Genomic DNA, 15,764 nt, shown 5'->3' with positions numbered 1-15,764 from the left:
ACTTTATGTCCTGTGGATTTGCTTATTCTGGACATTTCATATATGTTGAATCATTAAATATGTGGCCTTTTGTGATTGACTTCTTTCATTTAGTGTAACATTTTCAAGGTTCATCCATGTTGTTGCATGTGTCATTACTTCACCCCTTCTTATTGTGGACTAACATTCTGTTTTATAGATATGCTACATTTTATTTATCCATTCACCAGTTGATAGGCATTTGAGTTGTTTCCATTTTTTGGCTATTATGAATAATGCTGTTATGAATATTTATATGTAGTGTTCTCTTGGGAATCTAAATGGAATTGCTGAGTCATATGGTAACTTTATGTTTAACCTTTTGAGGAACTACCTGGGCTGTTTTCTGGTTGCACCATTTTATATTCCCACCAGCAGTTTATGAAGGTTCCAATTTCTCACATCCTTGTCAACACTCGTTATTATTTGTCTTTTTGATTATAGTGTGTCATTCTATTTTCAAACTTCAATAGTTCAAATAATAGAATAACTAACACCTTTATAACCTTACCTAGATTTCACCAGTTATTAAAAATCTGCTATATTTGTTTTATCTCTTTATATACCTCTCTTTCCTGAACCTGTTGAAAGTAACTTGTAAGCATCATGATACTTTGCTCTGAGATACTTGAAGCTTGTATCTCCTTAAACAAGGACAAGTATGTTCTGCTTTATAGCCATCTAAGAAATCTAGTATTGATTCAGGAATATTATCTCAATATACTATACTCAATATTCAAATTTCCTCCTTTTTCCTCCAAATGCCCTCAATAGCTATTTGTTTTTTCTATCTAGGATCTAATTAAAGTTCCCACATTGCATTTGGTAGTCATGTCTCTTTGTTGTCCTTTAATCTAGAACAGTCCCCCTGCTTTTGTTTTTTATAATATTGACTAATGCATTACTTATAAATATAAACAGACAGCTGGGAATCGTCTGACATTTGAGAAAACCGTGAAAGAGATGAAAACCAAATGGGAGAAAAGGAACTTGGAGAAAAGAGACAATGTAGAGGGCAGAATTAAAAAAATTAAACTAAAAATATTGAATCTGTGGCTGCATAGCAAATCACCTCCAACTTAATGGTTTAAAATAACAGTGATTTATTATTTCTCATAATTTCATGAGTTTGTTGGAATGTTTTCCTGCTGGTCTTGCCTAGGCTCTGTTGCAACTGACCTGAGTTTGTTGGAATGTTTTTCTGCTGGTCTTGCCTAGGCTCTGTTGCAACTGCACCTGAGTTTGTAGATTGTTGTGGGGGTTAGCCCCAGCTGGGACATTTGGGATGGCTGGGCCTCCTCTCTCCATGTAGTCTTTGATTCCGAACTTCTCGTTCTTTGTATAACATGGCATGGCAGGTTCAGAGCAACATTTTCAAAGAGCAAAGACTTCAAGGCCTACTGACGAAAACAAATTGTAAGGCAATCCTAGTGGAGACATAGATTTCATCTCTGGAAGGGAGAAGTGACCCTATCACATTTCAAATGAGATGATGGGAGGAATTTGTCACCATTAAGCAATTTATCAGTTTACCTCTTTTACATTTCTCACACAAGCAAATCATGTTCACCTTTGTCCCAAGACTTCCAAAAATCTCAACCCCAAACAGTATTGGGCTCAAAGTCCATCGGTTTGAATGTGGTTCATGCTCTTTGGCTGCAGCTTGTCAAGTGTAGCTCCTCTTGATCCAGAGATCTATGGACTAAAAAATTATTTGCCTCTTACACATTCAATACACAGTGGTGAGACAGGGACATGATAATCACAGTAGATGCTTTCATTCAAAAAGGGGAGGAATAGTGGCATTTAGCAGTCACTAGTTCATGGCATTTCTGAAATGCAAGTGGACACAAGTTATCAGGGGCATGGGATGTTTCTTGATTAGGTCTCCATTCTGCAACCCGGGAGTGGTCCCCTAGTACATTGTTTTCATCTTGGCCATACCTCTGGATTCTTGGCTTAGCTGTTTGAAAGGCCTTTCCTTTTCCATAAAACATGGCCTCTGTTTGCAAATGGGTGGTTGTTTTAGTCTTGTTTTCTACCCATTGTTCTTTGATGGTCCAAAGGCCTCTTCATTTTTAACTGTGTCAGTCCCTTTTAGTCCAAGCTGGCAGTGCTGCTGCCAGTACAATTTTTAAAAAACTGAAACCAAACAAACACAAAACTTTCTGGGGTTTCTATGAATCTTTTCTCCAAAGTCAATCTTTTTAGGACTGATTTCTCCTACCTTGGGCATGTCAGGATGCTCTAAGATAATGCCCTTGAGATCCTTGTATAAGGCTGCCTTGAATTTTTCCATGGTCTTAAAATGTTCTTAACATTCTTACCTGTGTTTTGATATTTATTTGAGCTATTTCTTACTGTGAAAACTTTTGTTGATTGGATGTTAAACGATTTTATTTTCCAACCCAGCACATCTTGGGCCTTTTTGTATAGTATATCCTCCAAAGTTGACTTATGAACCTGAACAATTTCTTTTTGACTTCATTTCTCTCCCCATACTTTCAATATTCAGCTAAAAAAAAGTCAGTTTACACTTCCAGTATTCTGCCTAGAAGTCACCTTAGTCAGATCCACAATTTGATTAGGTACATTTTCTATCTTTCAAGTTACTGCAGACAATGCTTTGTCCAGTTATTTCTGGACGTCTTTGCAGACTCCAGTAACAGTTTCTTTATTGCTTTTCCAGTTTCCATAAACAGTCTCTCTGCCACCCTCTTTGTGATTGTGGAATTTTTTTCATAGCATCCTTGTTTTGTTCTAGAAACACAAGAACCTCTCTTACCTGGTAATTATTTATATATTGTTACATATTGTTTAATGGGCACAAATTCTTCCCATCGTGTATCTACACCCCTTTACCATGTGATCTTGTTTCTCCCATCTAGAATTGGAATCAATTTCTTCACCCCTTTGAATCTAGAATAGCTTTATGAAATGCTTTAGTTAATAAAATGTGGCAGAATTGACACTGTATGAGCTCTACAGTGTAGGCTTCAAGAGGCCTTGCAGTTTCTACCTTTGAACTCTTAAAAATACTCCCCAGAGATCACCATGCTATGAAGAAGTCTGGGGTGAAAACCATGTGAAGAAAGAGACCCATAAGTTCCAGCATTTCCAGCTGAGTTCAGCCCTAACTAAGCAAATCTAACAACTGAATAAACTTGTATAAAACAGCCTACATAAAACCAGCAGACAAACAACCCAGCCAGTCCACAAAATGATGACAAATAATAAATTACTGCTGTAAGCCATTAAGTTTTGGGTGGTTTGTTATACAGCAATAACTAATACAGAAATCAGTGCTGGAAGTGAAAGGATACCATAATACAAATCTAAAATATATGCCACTGGCTTTGGGAGATTACAAAGATTCCAGATATAAAATGTGTTGTGTAATAAAATAGTTACATATTGTAATGGTTGCTCAGCAATATGAAGGGACCACTTTAATTAGTGAGATCAAAATGACTTCTTGGAGGAAGAGATATTTTAGTGGATCCTTGAAGGATGGGTAAGATTTTGACAGATAAAAATGAGAGTAGGGATATACATGGAAGAGAGCAATTGCTGAGTCATAGGGATGTCTGGTGGATTGTTTAAATGGCCACAATTTCTCCCCTCTCTATAGTAATACTCTTTGAAATGCTCCTTTTGTGTCTTCCTACATCAAAAGATGGAGTATATTTCTCCATCCCTTGAATCTTTGCTGGTTTTGTGATTTGCTTTGTTGAATAGAATGTGACAGGAGCAGTGTTACTCCATATCTGAACCTGGGTCTCAGAAAGCCTTGAATGTTCTGCTCTTCCTCTTGGAACCCAGTCCAGCCACTATATAAACAAACCAAGGCTACCTTACTATATGAGAGGTATCTGGTCCAATTGTCCTTGTACCACAGTGGACAGCGAATCCCTAGAAACAGACTTTTCAGACAGACAGCTCCTGATCACAGACTCATTAATAAACCCAGCAGAGAACAGAGGAACCACCTAGCTGAGCCCAGTACAAATTAGCAATCCTAAGAATCCTGAGCTAAATAAAACAAAAAAAATTTAAATCATTGTTATTTTAAGTCATTATGTTTTGGGGAGGTTTGTTACACAGATAAAGGGTGTATATCTTCAATGTAATACTACCAAACTGTTTTCCAAAGTGGTCTTACCTGTTTACACACTGATGGTATCTGGGAGTTCCTATTGGTTCATTTCTTTACTAATACTTGGTAATGTCAAACTTCTAAGTTTTTGACTGACCTGGTATGTTGTGGAATCTTGGCATTTTAATTTGCATATCCTTGATTACTAATGAAGCTAGTACCTTTTCCTGGATGTATTGGCCATTTGGATATCCTCTTTTATGAAGTACTTGTTCAGACATCTTGCAGATTTCTCTATGTGTTTGTCTTTGTCTTTGTCTCTTTTCTTTCTTTCTTTTATTTTTTTGAGATGGAGTCTCACTCCGTTGCCTATGGTGGAGTGCAGTGGCACGATCAAGGCTCACCACAGTCTCAAACTCCTGGTCTCAAGTGACCCTTCCACCTCAGACTCCCCAGTAGCTGGGACTACAGGGGTGCACAACCACACTTGGCTAAGTGTATTCTTCCAGAATAAATTTTCATTTGCATCTGCAAAGTTCTTATGGGCATTATCAATCTGGAAGCATTTTAAATTATATTAATAGATTGAGGTTTCTTTCACTATCCAATGAAGCAGCTTTTATTTAAAAATTAATATGAAATTAAACTGTTTACAACTTTCTGGGATAAAACTTTTTTTCCTCTTTGCTTTCTTTTTTTATTTTATTTTATTTTTTATTACTATACTTTAGGTTCTAGGATGCATGTGCACAACGTGCAGGTTTGTTACATATGTATACATGTGCCATGCTGGTGTGCTGCACCCATTAACTTGTCATTTATGTTACGTATATCTCCTAATGCTATCCCTGCCCACTCCCCCAACCCCATGACAGGCCCTGGTGTGTGATGTTCCCCTTCCTGTGTCCAAGTGTTCTCATTGTTCAATTCCCACCTATGAGTGAGAACATGTGGTGTTTGGTTTTCTGTCCTTGTGATAGTTTGCTGAGAATGATGGTTTCCAGCTTCATCCATGTCCCTACAAAGGACATGAACTCATCCTTTTTAATGGCTGCATAGTATTCCATGGTGTATATGTGCCACATTTTCTTAATCCAGTCTATCATTGATGGACATCTGGGTTGGTTCCGAGTCTTTGCTATTGTGAATAGTGCCGCAATAACCATACGTGTGCATGTGTCTTTATAGCAGCATGCTTTATAATCCTTTGGGTATATACCCAGTAGTGGGATGGCTGGGTCAAATGGTATTTCTAGTTCTAGATCCTTGAGGAATCGCCACACTGACTTCCACAATGGTTGAACTAGTTTACCGTCCCACCAACAGTGTAAAAGTGTTCCTATTTCTCCACATCCTCTCCAGCATCTGTTGTTTCCTGACTTTTTAATGATTGCCATTCTAACTGGAGTGAGATGGTATCTCACTGTGGTTTTGATTTGCATTTCTCTGATGGCCAGTGATGATGAGCATTTTTTCATGTGTCTTTTGGCTGCATAAATGTCTTCTTTTGAGAAGTGTCTGTTCATATCCTTTGCCCACTTTTTGATGGGGTTGTTTGTTTTTTTCTTGTAAATTTGTTTGAGTTCTTTGTAGATTCTGGATATTAGCCCTTTGTCAGATGAGTAGATTGCAAAAATTTTCTCCCATTCTGTAGGTTGCCTGTTCACTCTGATGGTAGTTTCTTTTGCTGTGCAGAAACTCTTTAGTTTAATTAGATCCCATTTGTCAATGTTGGCTTTTGTTGCCATTGCTTTTGGTGTTTTAGACATGAAGTCCTTGCCCATGCCTATGTCCTGAATGGTATTACCTAGGCTTTCTTCTAGAATTTTTATGGTTTTAGGTCTAACATTTAAGTCTTTAATCCATCTTGAATTAATTTTTGTATAAAGTGTAAGGAAGGGATCCAGTTTCAGCTTTCTACATATGGCTAGCCAGTTTTCCCAGCACCATTTGTTAAATAGGGACTCCTTTTCCCATTTCTTGTTTTTGTCAGGTTTGTCAAAGATCAGATGGTTGTAGATGTGTGGTATTATTTCTGAGGGCTCTGTTCTGTTCCATTGGTCTATATCTCTGTTTTGGTACCAGTACCATGCTGTTTTGGTTCCTGTAGCCTTGTAGTATAGTTTGAAGTCAGGTAGCGTGATGCCTCCAGCTTTGTTCTTTTGGCTTAGGATTGCCTTGGCAATGCGAGCTCTTCTTTGGTTCCATATGAACTTTAAAGTAGTTTTTTCCAATTCTGTGAAGAAAGTCATTGGTAGCTTGATGAGGATGGCATTGAATCTATAAATTACCTTGGGCAATATGGCCATTTTCACGATATTGATTCTTCCTATCCATAAGCATGGAATGTTGTTCCATTTGTTTATGTCCTCTTTTATTTCATTGAGCAGTGGTTTGTAGTTCTCCTTGAAGAGGTCCTTCATGTCCCTTGTAAGTTGGATTCCTAGGTATTTTATTCTCTTTGAAGCAATTGTGAATGGGAGTTCACTCATGATTTGGCTCTCTGTTTGCCTGTTATTGGTGTATAAGAATGCTTGTGATTTTTGCACATTGATTTTGTATTCCTGAGTTTGCAAATTCAGTTTGCTGAAGTTGCTTATCAGCTTAAGGAGATTTTGGGCTGAGACGATGGGGTTTTCTAAATATGCGATCATGTCATCTGCAAACAGGGACAATTTGACTTCCTCTTTCCCTAATTGAATACCCTTTATTTCTTTCTCCTGCCTGATTGCCCTGGCCAGAACTTCCAACACTATGTTGAATAGGAGTGGTGAGAGAGGGCATCCTTGTCTTATGCCAGTTTTCAAAGGGAATGCTTCCAGTTTTTGCCCATTCAGTATGATATTGGCTGTGGGTTTGTCATAAATAGCTCTTATTATTTTGAGATATGTTCCATCAATACCGAATTTATTGAGAGTTTTTAGCATGAAGGGCGGGTTGAATTTTGTCACAGGCCTTTTCTGCATCTATTGAGATAATCATGTGGTTTTTGTCTTTGGTTTTGTTTATATGCTGGATTACGTTTATTGATTTGCATATGTTGAACCAGCCTTGCATTCCAGGGATGAAGCCCACTTGATCATGGTGGATAAGTTTTTTGATGTGCTGCTGGATTCGGTTTGCCAGTATTTTATTGAGGATTTTTGCATCGATGTTCATTAGGGATATTGGCCTAAAATCCTCTTTTTTTGTTGTGTCTCTGCCAGGCTTTGGTATCAGGATGATGCTGGCCTCATAAAATGAGTTAGGGAGGATTCTCTCTCTTTCTATTGATTGGAATAGTTTCAGAAAGAATGGTACCAGCTCCTCCTTGTACCTCTGGTAGAATTCGGCTGTGAATGCATCTGGTTCTGGAGTTTTTTTGTTTGGTAGGCTCTTAATTATTGCCTCAATTTCAGAGCCTGTTATTGGTCTATTCAGAGATTCAACTTCTTCCTGGTTTAGTCTTGGGAGGGTGTATGTGTCCAGGAATTTATCCATTTCTTCTAGATTTTCTAGTTTATTTGTGTAGAGGTGTTTATAGTATTCTCTGATGGTAGTTTGTATTTCTGTGGGATCGGTGGTGATATCCCCTTTATCATTTTTATTGTGTCTGTTTGATTCTTCTCTCTTTTCTTCTTTATTAGTCTTGCTAGCAGTCTATCAATTTTGTTGGTCTTTTCAAAAAAACCAGCTCCTGGATTCATTGATTTTTTTTTTTGAAGGGTTTTTTGTGTCTCTATCTACTTCAGTTCTGTTCTGATCTTAGTTATTTCTTGCCTTCTGCTGGCTTTTGAATGCATTTGCTCTTGCTTCTCTAGTTCTTTTAATTGTGATGTTAGGGTGTCAATTTTAGGTCTTTCCTGCTTTCTCTTGCGGGCATTTAGTGCTATAAATTTCCCTCTACACACTGCTTTAAATGTGTCCCAGAGATTCTGGTATGTTGTGTCTTTGTTCTCATTGGTTTCAAAGAACATCTTTATTTCTGCCTTCATTTCGTTATGGACCCAGTAGTCATTCAGGAGCAGGTTGTTCAGTTTCCACGTGGTCGAGCGGTTTTGAGTGAGTTTGTTAATCCTGAGTTCTAGTTTGATTGCACTGTGGTTTGAGAGACAGTTTGTTATAATTTTTGTTCTTTTACATTTGCTGAGGAGTGCTTAACTTCCAACTATGTGGTCAATTTTGGAATAAGTGTGATGTGGTGCTGAGAAGAATGTATATTATGTCGATTTGGGGTGGAGAGTTCTGTAGATGTCTCTTAGGTCCACTTGGTGCAGAGCTGAGTTCAATTCCTGGATATCCTTTTTAACTTTCTGTCTTGTTGAGCTGTCTAATGTTGACAGTGGGGTGTTAAAGTCTCCCATTATTATTGTGTGGGAGTCTAAGTCTCTTTGTAGGTCTCTAAGGACTTGCTTTATGAATCTGGGTGCTCCTGTATTGGGTGCATATATATTTAGGATAGTTAGCTCTTCTTGTTGAATTGATCCCTTTGCCATTATATAATGGCCTTCTTTGTCTCTTCTGATCTTTGTTGGTTTAAAGTCTGTTTTATCAGAGACTAGGATTGCAACCCCTGCTTTTTTTTGTTTTCCATTTGCTTGGTAGATCTTCCTCCATCCCTTTATTTTGAGCCTATGTGTGTCTCTGCACATGAGATGGGTCTCCTGAATACAGCAAACTGATGGGTCTTGACCCTTTATCCAACTTGCCAGTCTGTGTCTTTTAATTGGAGCATTTAGCCCATTTACATTTAAGGTTAATATTGTTATGTGTGAATTTGATTCTGTCATTATGATGTTAGCTGGTTATTTTGCTTGTTAGTTTACGCAGTTTCTTCCTAGCATCGATGGTCTTTACATTTTGGCATGTTTTTGCAGTGGCTGGTACTGGTTGTTCCTTTCCATGTTTAGTGCTTCGTTCAGGAGCTTTTGTAGGGCAGGCCTGGTGGTGACAAAATCTCTCAGCATTTCCTTGTCTGTAAAGTATTTTATTTCTCCTTCGTTTATGAAGCATAGTTTGGCTGGATATGAAATTCTGGGTTGAAAATTATTTTCTTTAAGAATGTTGAATATTGGCCCACAGTCTCTTATGGCTTGTAGAGTTTCTGCTGAGAGATCTGCTGTTAGTCTGATGGGCTTCCCTTTGTGGGTAACCCGACGTTTTATTCTGGCTGCCCTTAACATTTTTTCCTTCATTTCAACTTTGGTGAATCTGACAATTATGTGTCTTGGAGTTGCTCTTCTCGAGGAGTATCTTTGTGGTGTTCTCTGTATTTCCTGAATTTGTATGTTGGCCTGCCTTGGTAGGTTGGGGAAGTTCTCCTGGATAATATCCTGAAGTGTGTTTTCCAACTTGGTTCCATTCTCCCTGTCACTTTCAGGTACACCAGTCAGACATAGATTTGGTCTTTTCACATCGTCCCATATTTCTTGGAGGCTTTGTTCATTTCTTTTTACTGTTTTTTCTATAAACTTCTCTTCTTGCTTTGTTTCATTCTTTTGATCTTCAATCACTGATACCCTTTCTTTCAGTTGCTCAAATCCGTTACTGAAGCTTGTGCATTCATCACGTAGTTCTCGTGCCATGGTTTTCAGCTCCATCAGGTCATTTAAGGACTTCTCTACACTGGTTATTCTAGTTAGCCATTTGTCTAATCTTTTTCAAGGTTTTTAGCTTCTTTGTGATGGGTTCGAACTTCCTCCTTTAGCTTGGAGAAGTTTGATCATCTGAAGCCTTCTTCTCTCAACTCGTCAAAGTCATTCTCCATTCAGCTTTGTTCCTTTGCTGGCGAGGAGCTGCGTTCCGTTGGAGGGGGAGAGGTGCTCTGATTTTTAGAATTTTCAGCTTTTCTTCTCTGTTTTTTTCCCATCATTTTGATTTTATCTACCTTTGGTCTTTGATGATGGTGACATACAGATGGGGTTTTGGTGTGGATGTCCTTTCTGTTTGTTAGTTTTCCTTCTAACAGTCAGGACCCTCAGCTGCAGGTCTGTTGGAGTTTGCTGGACGTCCACTCAATACCCTTTCAGGTACACCAGACCCTGTTTGCCTGGGTATCAGCAGCGGAGGCTGCAGAACAGTGAATATTGCTGAACAGCAAATGTTGCTGCCTGATCGTTCCTCTGGAAGGTTCGTCTCAGAGGGGTACCCGGCCATGTGAGGTGTCAGTCTGCCCCTACTGGGGGGCCTCCCAGTTAGGCTACTCAGGGGTCAGGGACTCACTTGAGGAGGCAGTCTGTCCATTCTCAGATCTCAAACTCTGTGCTAGGAGAACCACTACTCTCTTCAAAGCTGTCAGACAGGAACAGTGAAATCTGCAGAGGTTGCTGCTGCCTTTTGTTCGGCTATGCCTTGCCCACAGAGGTGGAGTCTACAGAGGCAGGCAGGCCTCCTTGAGCGGCGGTGGGCTCCACCCAGTTTGGGTTTCCTGGCTGCTTTGTTTACCTACTCAAGCCTCAGCAATGGTGGGCACCCTTCCTCAGCCTCACTGCCGCCTTGCAGTTAGGTCTCAGACTGCTGTGCTAGCAACGAGCGAGGCTCCATGGGTGTGGGACCCTCCGAGCCAGGTGCAGGATATAATTTCCTGGTGTGCCGTTTGCTAGGACCCTTGGAAAAGTGCAGTATTAGGGTGGGAGTGACTCGATTTTCCAGGTGCTGTGTGTCACGGCTTCCCTTGGCTAGGAAAGGGAATTCCCTGACCCCTTGCACTTCCTGGGTAAGGCGATGCCTCACCCTGCTTCCACTCTCACTCGGTGTGCTGCATCCACTGTCTGACACGCCCCAGTGAGATGAACCCAGTACCTCAGTTGGAAATGCAGAAATCACCCGTTTTCTGCGTCGCTCATGCTGGGAGCTGTAGACTGGAGCTGTTCATATTTGGCCATCTTTCTCCTCTTCTCTTTCTTTGTCTCTCCCTCCCTTTTCTTTTCCTTTACACTTTATTTGCTTGACACCAAGGCACCTCTCCTGTAGAAGGTGGGTTACTTTTGGTTCAGCCTTACCTGAGAGTTTAACTCTTTTGAATTCTACTTAATGTAGTGAGTCTCTTATTAGACTTTGGTAAGCCCTAAGTTTGAATTTCATACATTTTAAATCAGACTCCATAAGGGCTATAGTTTAATTTTGCTTCATTTGCCAAATGCCCACAGGGTAAAGATAGCTGTTAGTGCTTGGTCTGCTTCTTGGTTCTTGGTCTCTTTCAGAATTTAGAATTTGATTCCATAATTTTTTATTATCTTTTCAGTCTTTGATGGTTTTGAGAAGATTTTAAAATGTTTTATTTAGAATTTTTAGTTATTTTTAGTAGGAGGATTGGTCCAAATAACATACCTCATCATTTTCAGGAATGGAAATTTTCCTTTTAGAAAGTTTCTTTCATGCACACTGCTGTTAATTTTATGTGTCAACTTGGCTAGGTTGTAGTACCCAGATATTGGGTCAAACACCAGTCTACATAATGTTGTGAAGGCATTTTATGGCTGTGATTAACATTTAAATCAGCAGACTTTGAGTAAAGCAAATTACTCTCCATAATGTGGGTGGGCCTCATCCAATCAGTTGAAGGCCTTAAGAGAAAAAGGTTAGGGTTGTCCAAGGAAGTGGGAATTTTGCTTCCAGACTGCTTTTGGACTTGAGCTACAACATCCACTCTTTCCTGAGTCTCTAGCCTGCTGGTCAGCCCTAAAGATTTCAGAGTTGTCAGCCGCCACAATTGTGTAAGCCAGTTCCCTAAAATCTCTCTCTCTCTGCGTGTGTGTGTGTAGGTCTGTGTCTATATATATGTGCATATGAGTCTTTTGCACATATATACATACACCCCCCCATATATACACACACATACCCATCCTATTCTGTTTCTCTGGAGAATGCTTATTAGTATAATACTTATCAGAATGGCTAAAATAAAAACAATAGTGATAACAGCAAATGCTGGTGGAAATTTGGAGAAACTGTATTACTTGTACATTGCCAGTGGGAATGGAAAATGGTACAGCCACTCTGGAAAATAATGTGGCAGTTTCCTTTACAACTAAAAATGGACTCAATATTCACTCAACTCAACAATTTTACTCTTGGGCATTTATCTCTAAGGAATGAAAAATTATGGTCACAGAGAAATGTGTACATAAATGTTTATAGCACCTTTATTCATAATAGTCACAAACTGGAAACTACTAAAATGTTATTCAGTGGGTGAGTAGTTAAGTAAATAATACATTCATACCATGAAATACTACTAAACAATAAAAAGGAATGAATTACTGATACATGTAACCATCTGGATGAACCTTAAAAAAAAAGCTATAGGTTACATGATGTGTGATTCCATTTATGAGCACTCCTGAAACAACAAAATTACGGAGATAGATAACAGATTAGTATTTTCTCAGAGTTAAGGATGGGGGAAGAGAGTGGGTATGACCACAAAGAAGCTGCTTGAAGAAGCTTGTATTGATGCTAGAGTTCTGTATCTTAAATTGAGGTCATAGTTATATGAAGCTATAAATATGATAAACTTGCCAAAAGCATATATACACACAGACACATGCACACAAATAAGTACATGTATAACTGGTAAAGTGCTAATAAGCTCCGTGGATTGTACCAAAGTCAGATGCACATTTTTAATATTGTACTCTTGTTATACAAGATGTTAACATTTGCGGGGGTTATTGAGAGAATGGTGTATAGGACTTCACCGTACATTCTTTTGCAACTACCTGTGAATTGATCATTGTTTCATACTGAAAAGTTGAAAAGTTTCTTGCAGCCTGACTCATACATTTTCTGGGTTGAGAAAAATATTTAACTATCTTGGTTTTTAATAAAAGGCAATTTTTCCAGCCTTCGTCTTCCAACTATGTTGAGTTTAAAGATTGCATGTTACTATTCATATCATCTTTGCAAAGAAGCTTTATGTCAAGGCAAAGTTTAGGAAGCAGAATGTGTATCCCAGCTTTGGCATGAAGCAACTTGCCTGCAACATCATGAACCCAGCCTTTAGAAGATGGGTCTTTAGGGGAAGAAAATTTAGCCTTTGAGGGTACTCAGCTACCAGAAAAAGCTTCAACCATAGGGAAACAGAATAATACCATTTTTGCTAAGTGTTTTTTTGGTCAACATTAGAGTGGAGTGATGACACAACTGTTATTCAGTGCTGAAATTGGAGGATTATGGGATTTTTTTTGGTATATTTTTATTTTTATGGTTTATAGTTATATTTTTATGGTAACTATGCTTTTACTTGAAAAACCTAGATAATTTTTTTTCAGTTAAGACCTTTTTACATTACAGGAAATAAATATTAATATGGAAAGCAACTTCAATACTGAGTCATCATCTACTTTTACTCTTCAAAGTTCTTCAGAGACATTGTTTTCTATTCAGCTATTAGATTTCAAAACAAGTTTACTGGAGGCATTAGAAGAATTGCGTATGAGAAGGGTAAGCTCCTTTTTAAAATGCTTTTGTTAAATAAGAAAACTTGATTTTGTTCAGTTTATTGTTTTTTAAAGAATAAAAAGCCTAAAAAATCCCTCTTGTTTAGAAATAAAATATATAGTCCAATTAATGAAGTAAAAGAGAATAGGACAGATTAAGTAAATGATCAGGGAATGGGAAATAAGAATTTGGAAACTAAAGCACAAAATAAAAGAAGAGTTTTCAGATTAAGTACTTGATAAGTCAGCTAGTATTTATTGAGTCCCTGGGAGTGCACAGATAGCACCCTCTTTAGACACATGGCTGATGAAAAATAATCGCTCTTGGGGAGATTACATTTTTGTTAAGGTTATTATATAGATGCCTATGAAATGATTAAATAATGAAACAAGGCAGTATATGATTAAGTGACAAAATAAATGTATGTAGTAAATATTCTGGGTTGAAAGAATCAAATATCTTTATTTAAAAAAGTGATAACTGTGATTTTTTCTTAAAGGATATGTCTAGTATAAAATTGTAAAAGACGAGGCAGGTGGATCACTTGAGGCCAGGAGTTCGAGACCAGCCTGGCCAACATGGTGAAACCCTGTCTCTACTAAAAATACAAAAAATTGGCTGGATATGGTGGCGCATGCTTGTAGTCCCAGCTGCTCAGGAGGCTGAGGCATAAGAATTGCTTGAACCCAGGAGGTGGAGGTTGCAGTGAGCCAAGATCACGCCACTGCACTACAGCCTGGGTGACGGAGCAAGACTCTATCTCAAGGAAAAAAAAAAAAAAAAAAAAGGAAAAAATGTGGGTTTCAGCAGGATATCTATATTGTGCAAATCCCATTAAAAAGCATTTTATTTCTCAGACTTGTATGGGTCTAAATTTTAACTCTATATAGGATAGATTGGAGCTTGGAAGATTCTGGAGAGAAAAAAAAAACCATAAAACTATTGCAATAAGAATATAGAAATGAGTTCACTAGGACATATATATGACCATGAAGATAGAACAGAAGAGGCAGAAAGAAGAATCAATAGAATTTACTGACTTTCTGAAAATAAGCTATAAATGAGAGAAAAAGATCTGAAACAACATTTTTATTATATAATAATACAAATATTGTTCTAGGATTTTAAAATATTGAAATTTATTGTTACAATAACAAAATTTAAATACCACAGTGTTCATCCTATTTAAAGCTACTTATTATTGTAATAAAAGTCTGTTTTAAGATGAAATTCTGCTAAAAATGGTATTTTGGGTAAGTATTATAAAGAACTGTTTTTGTAAAATTAGCTTAAAATGTTATCTTTCCTAAGTGAAACAACTTCTGGTCACTATTTAAATCTTAGTATTCTGTTTTATTATGTTTTAAATTTTATACTTTGGTCTGTTTATATTTCCAACTTAAAAAATATGCTTCCTTTAAAAATTTTCTGAAAAATTTCAGATTAGAAAAGGAATAGCGTTTTTTTTTCTTTTATTACCCAAGAAAGCTTCATTTTAAAATTTAGCTTTCAAACTCTGTGCTTGTGCCTTCAACACTTTCACAAGGATTTTCTGCTCCTTGATGAAGAAAGCATGTTTGATCCTGTCATGGACACAATTAGCATACATGGAACCACCATAGGCTCTGCTGACACATTTTTTCAAGATAACCTCATAAGAACTTTAGGTCTCACAGCACAAACTCCTTGAAATCTACTTGGAGGCATGCCACGTGGAGATTTTGGTGCTTTCCTAACCTTCTTGGTATAAAGGTAAACAATTCTATTACCAGGGGTTTGGCACAGCCTAGTTTTGTTAGAGGCTGTATTGTAGGAAAGCCCATGATGATACGTCAAATGCTGGACCATTTTGAGTGCATCCAGATGCCATCCCTGGATGAAGAGGAAAATGTTTTTAATAATCAAATGTAAAAGTATATAATACTAGCAATCAAATTCCTCATTGAAAAGCGAGCTTTCTTCTTAAAAAGGGGAAAAAATCCCTTACTTTCATTAGAAAAAGACTGTTACTGTTTTTCCCATTTACCCTGATGGCAGTACTTGACCTGTATTCCTAGATTTCCCCCTCAACATTTTAGTAGGAAAATTTCAAACATACGTAATACTTGAAAGAACTTTACAGTGAACACCCATATACCCATTGTGGTAGACAGAATATGGCACCCAAGCATGTCCATGTCCTAATTTCAAGAACCTGTGAATATGTTACCTTATATGGCAAAAGGAATTT

At 37.9% G+C, this 15,764-nt stretch overlaps 1 protein-coding gene and 1 pseudogene across 2 annotated transcripts in view; one reads left to right on the top strand and one right to left on the bottom strand.

Annotated features, from left to right (window-relative positions):
• Positions 1-15,764, top strand: part of CCDC73 (coiled-coil domain containing 73) — a 192,522-nt gene that overhangs the window by 22,976 nt on the left and 153,782 nt on the right. Inside the window, exon 2 of one of the 2 annotated variants that reach the window (XM_008955871.4) lies at positions 13,388-13,537. In XM_008955871.4, the coding sequence (XP_008954119.4) occupies positions 13,403-13,537 (135 nt within the window). In that variant the 5' untranslated portion in view covers positions 13,388-13,402. Of the gene's footprint in view, positions 1-13,064; positions 13,538-15,764 lie in introns of those variants that run through there. The other variant, XM_055094262.2, reaches the window with a different exon arrangement.
• Positions 15,030-15,413, bottom strand: LOC106635247 (large ribosomal subunit protein eL34-like; annotated as a pseudogene).

The sequence above is a fragment of the Pan paniscus genome, chromosome 9, assembly GCF_029289425.2.
Source record: "Pan paniscus chromosome 9, NHGRI_mPanPan1-v2.0_pri, whole genome shotgun sequence".
Taxonomy (NCBI): Eukaryota; Metazoa; Chordata; class Mammalia; order Primates; family Hominidae; genus Pan; species Pan paniscus.
This window is presented reverse-complemented; position numbering and strand designations above follow the sequence as displayed.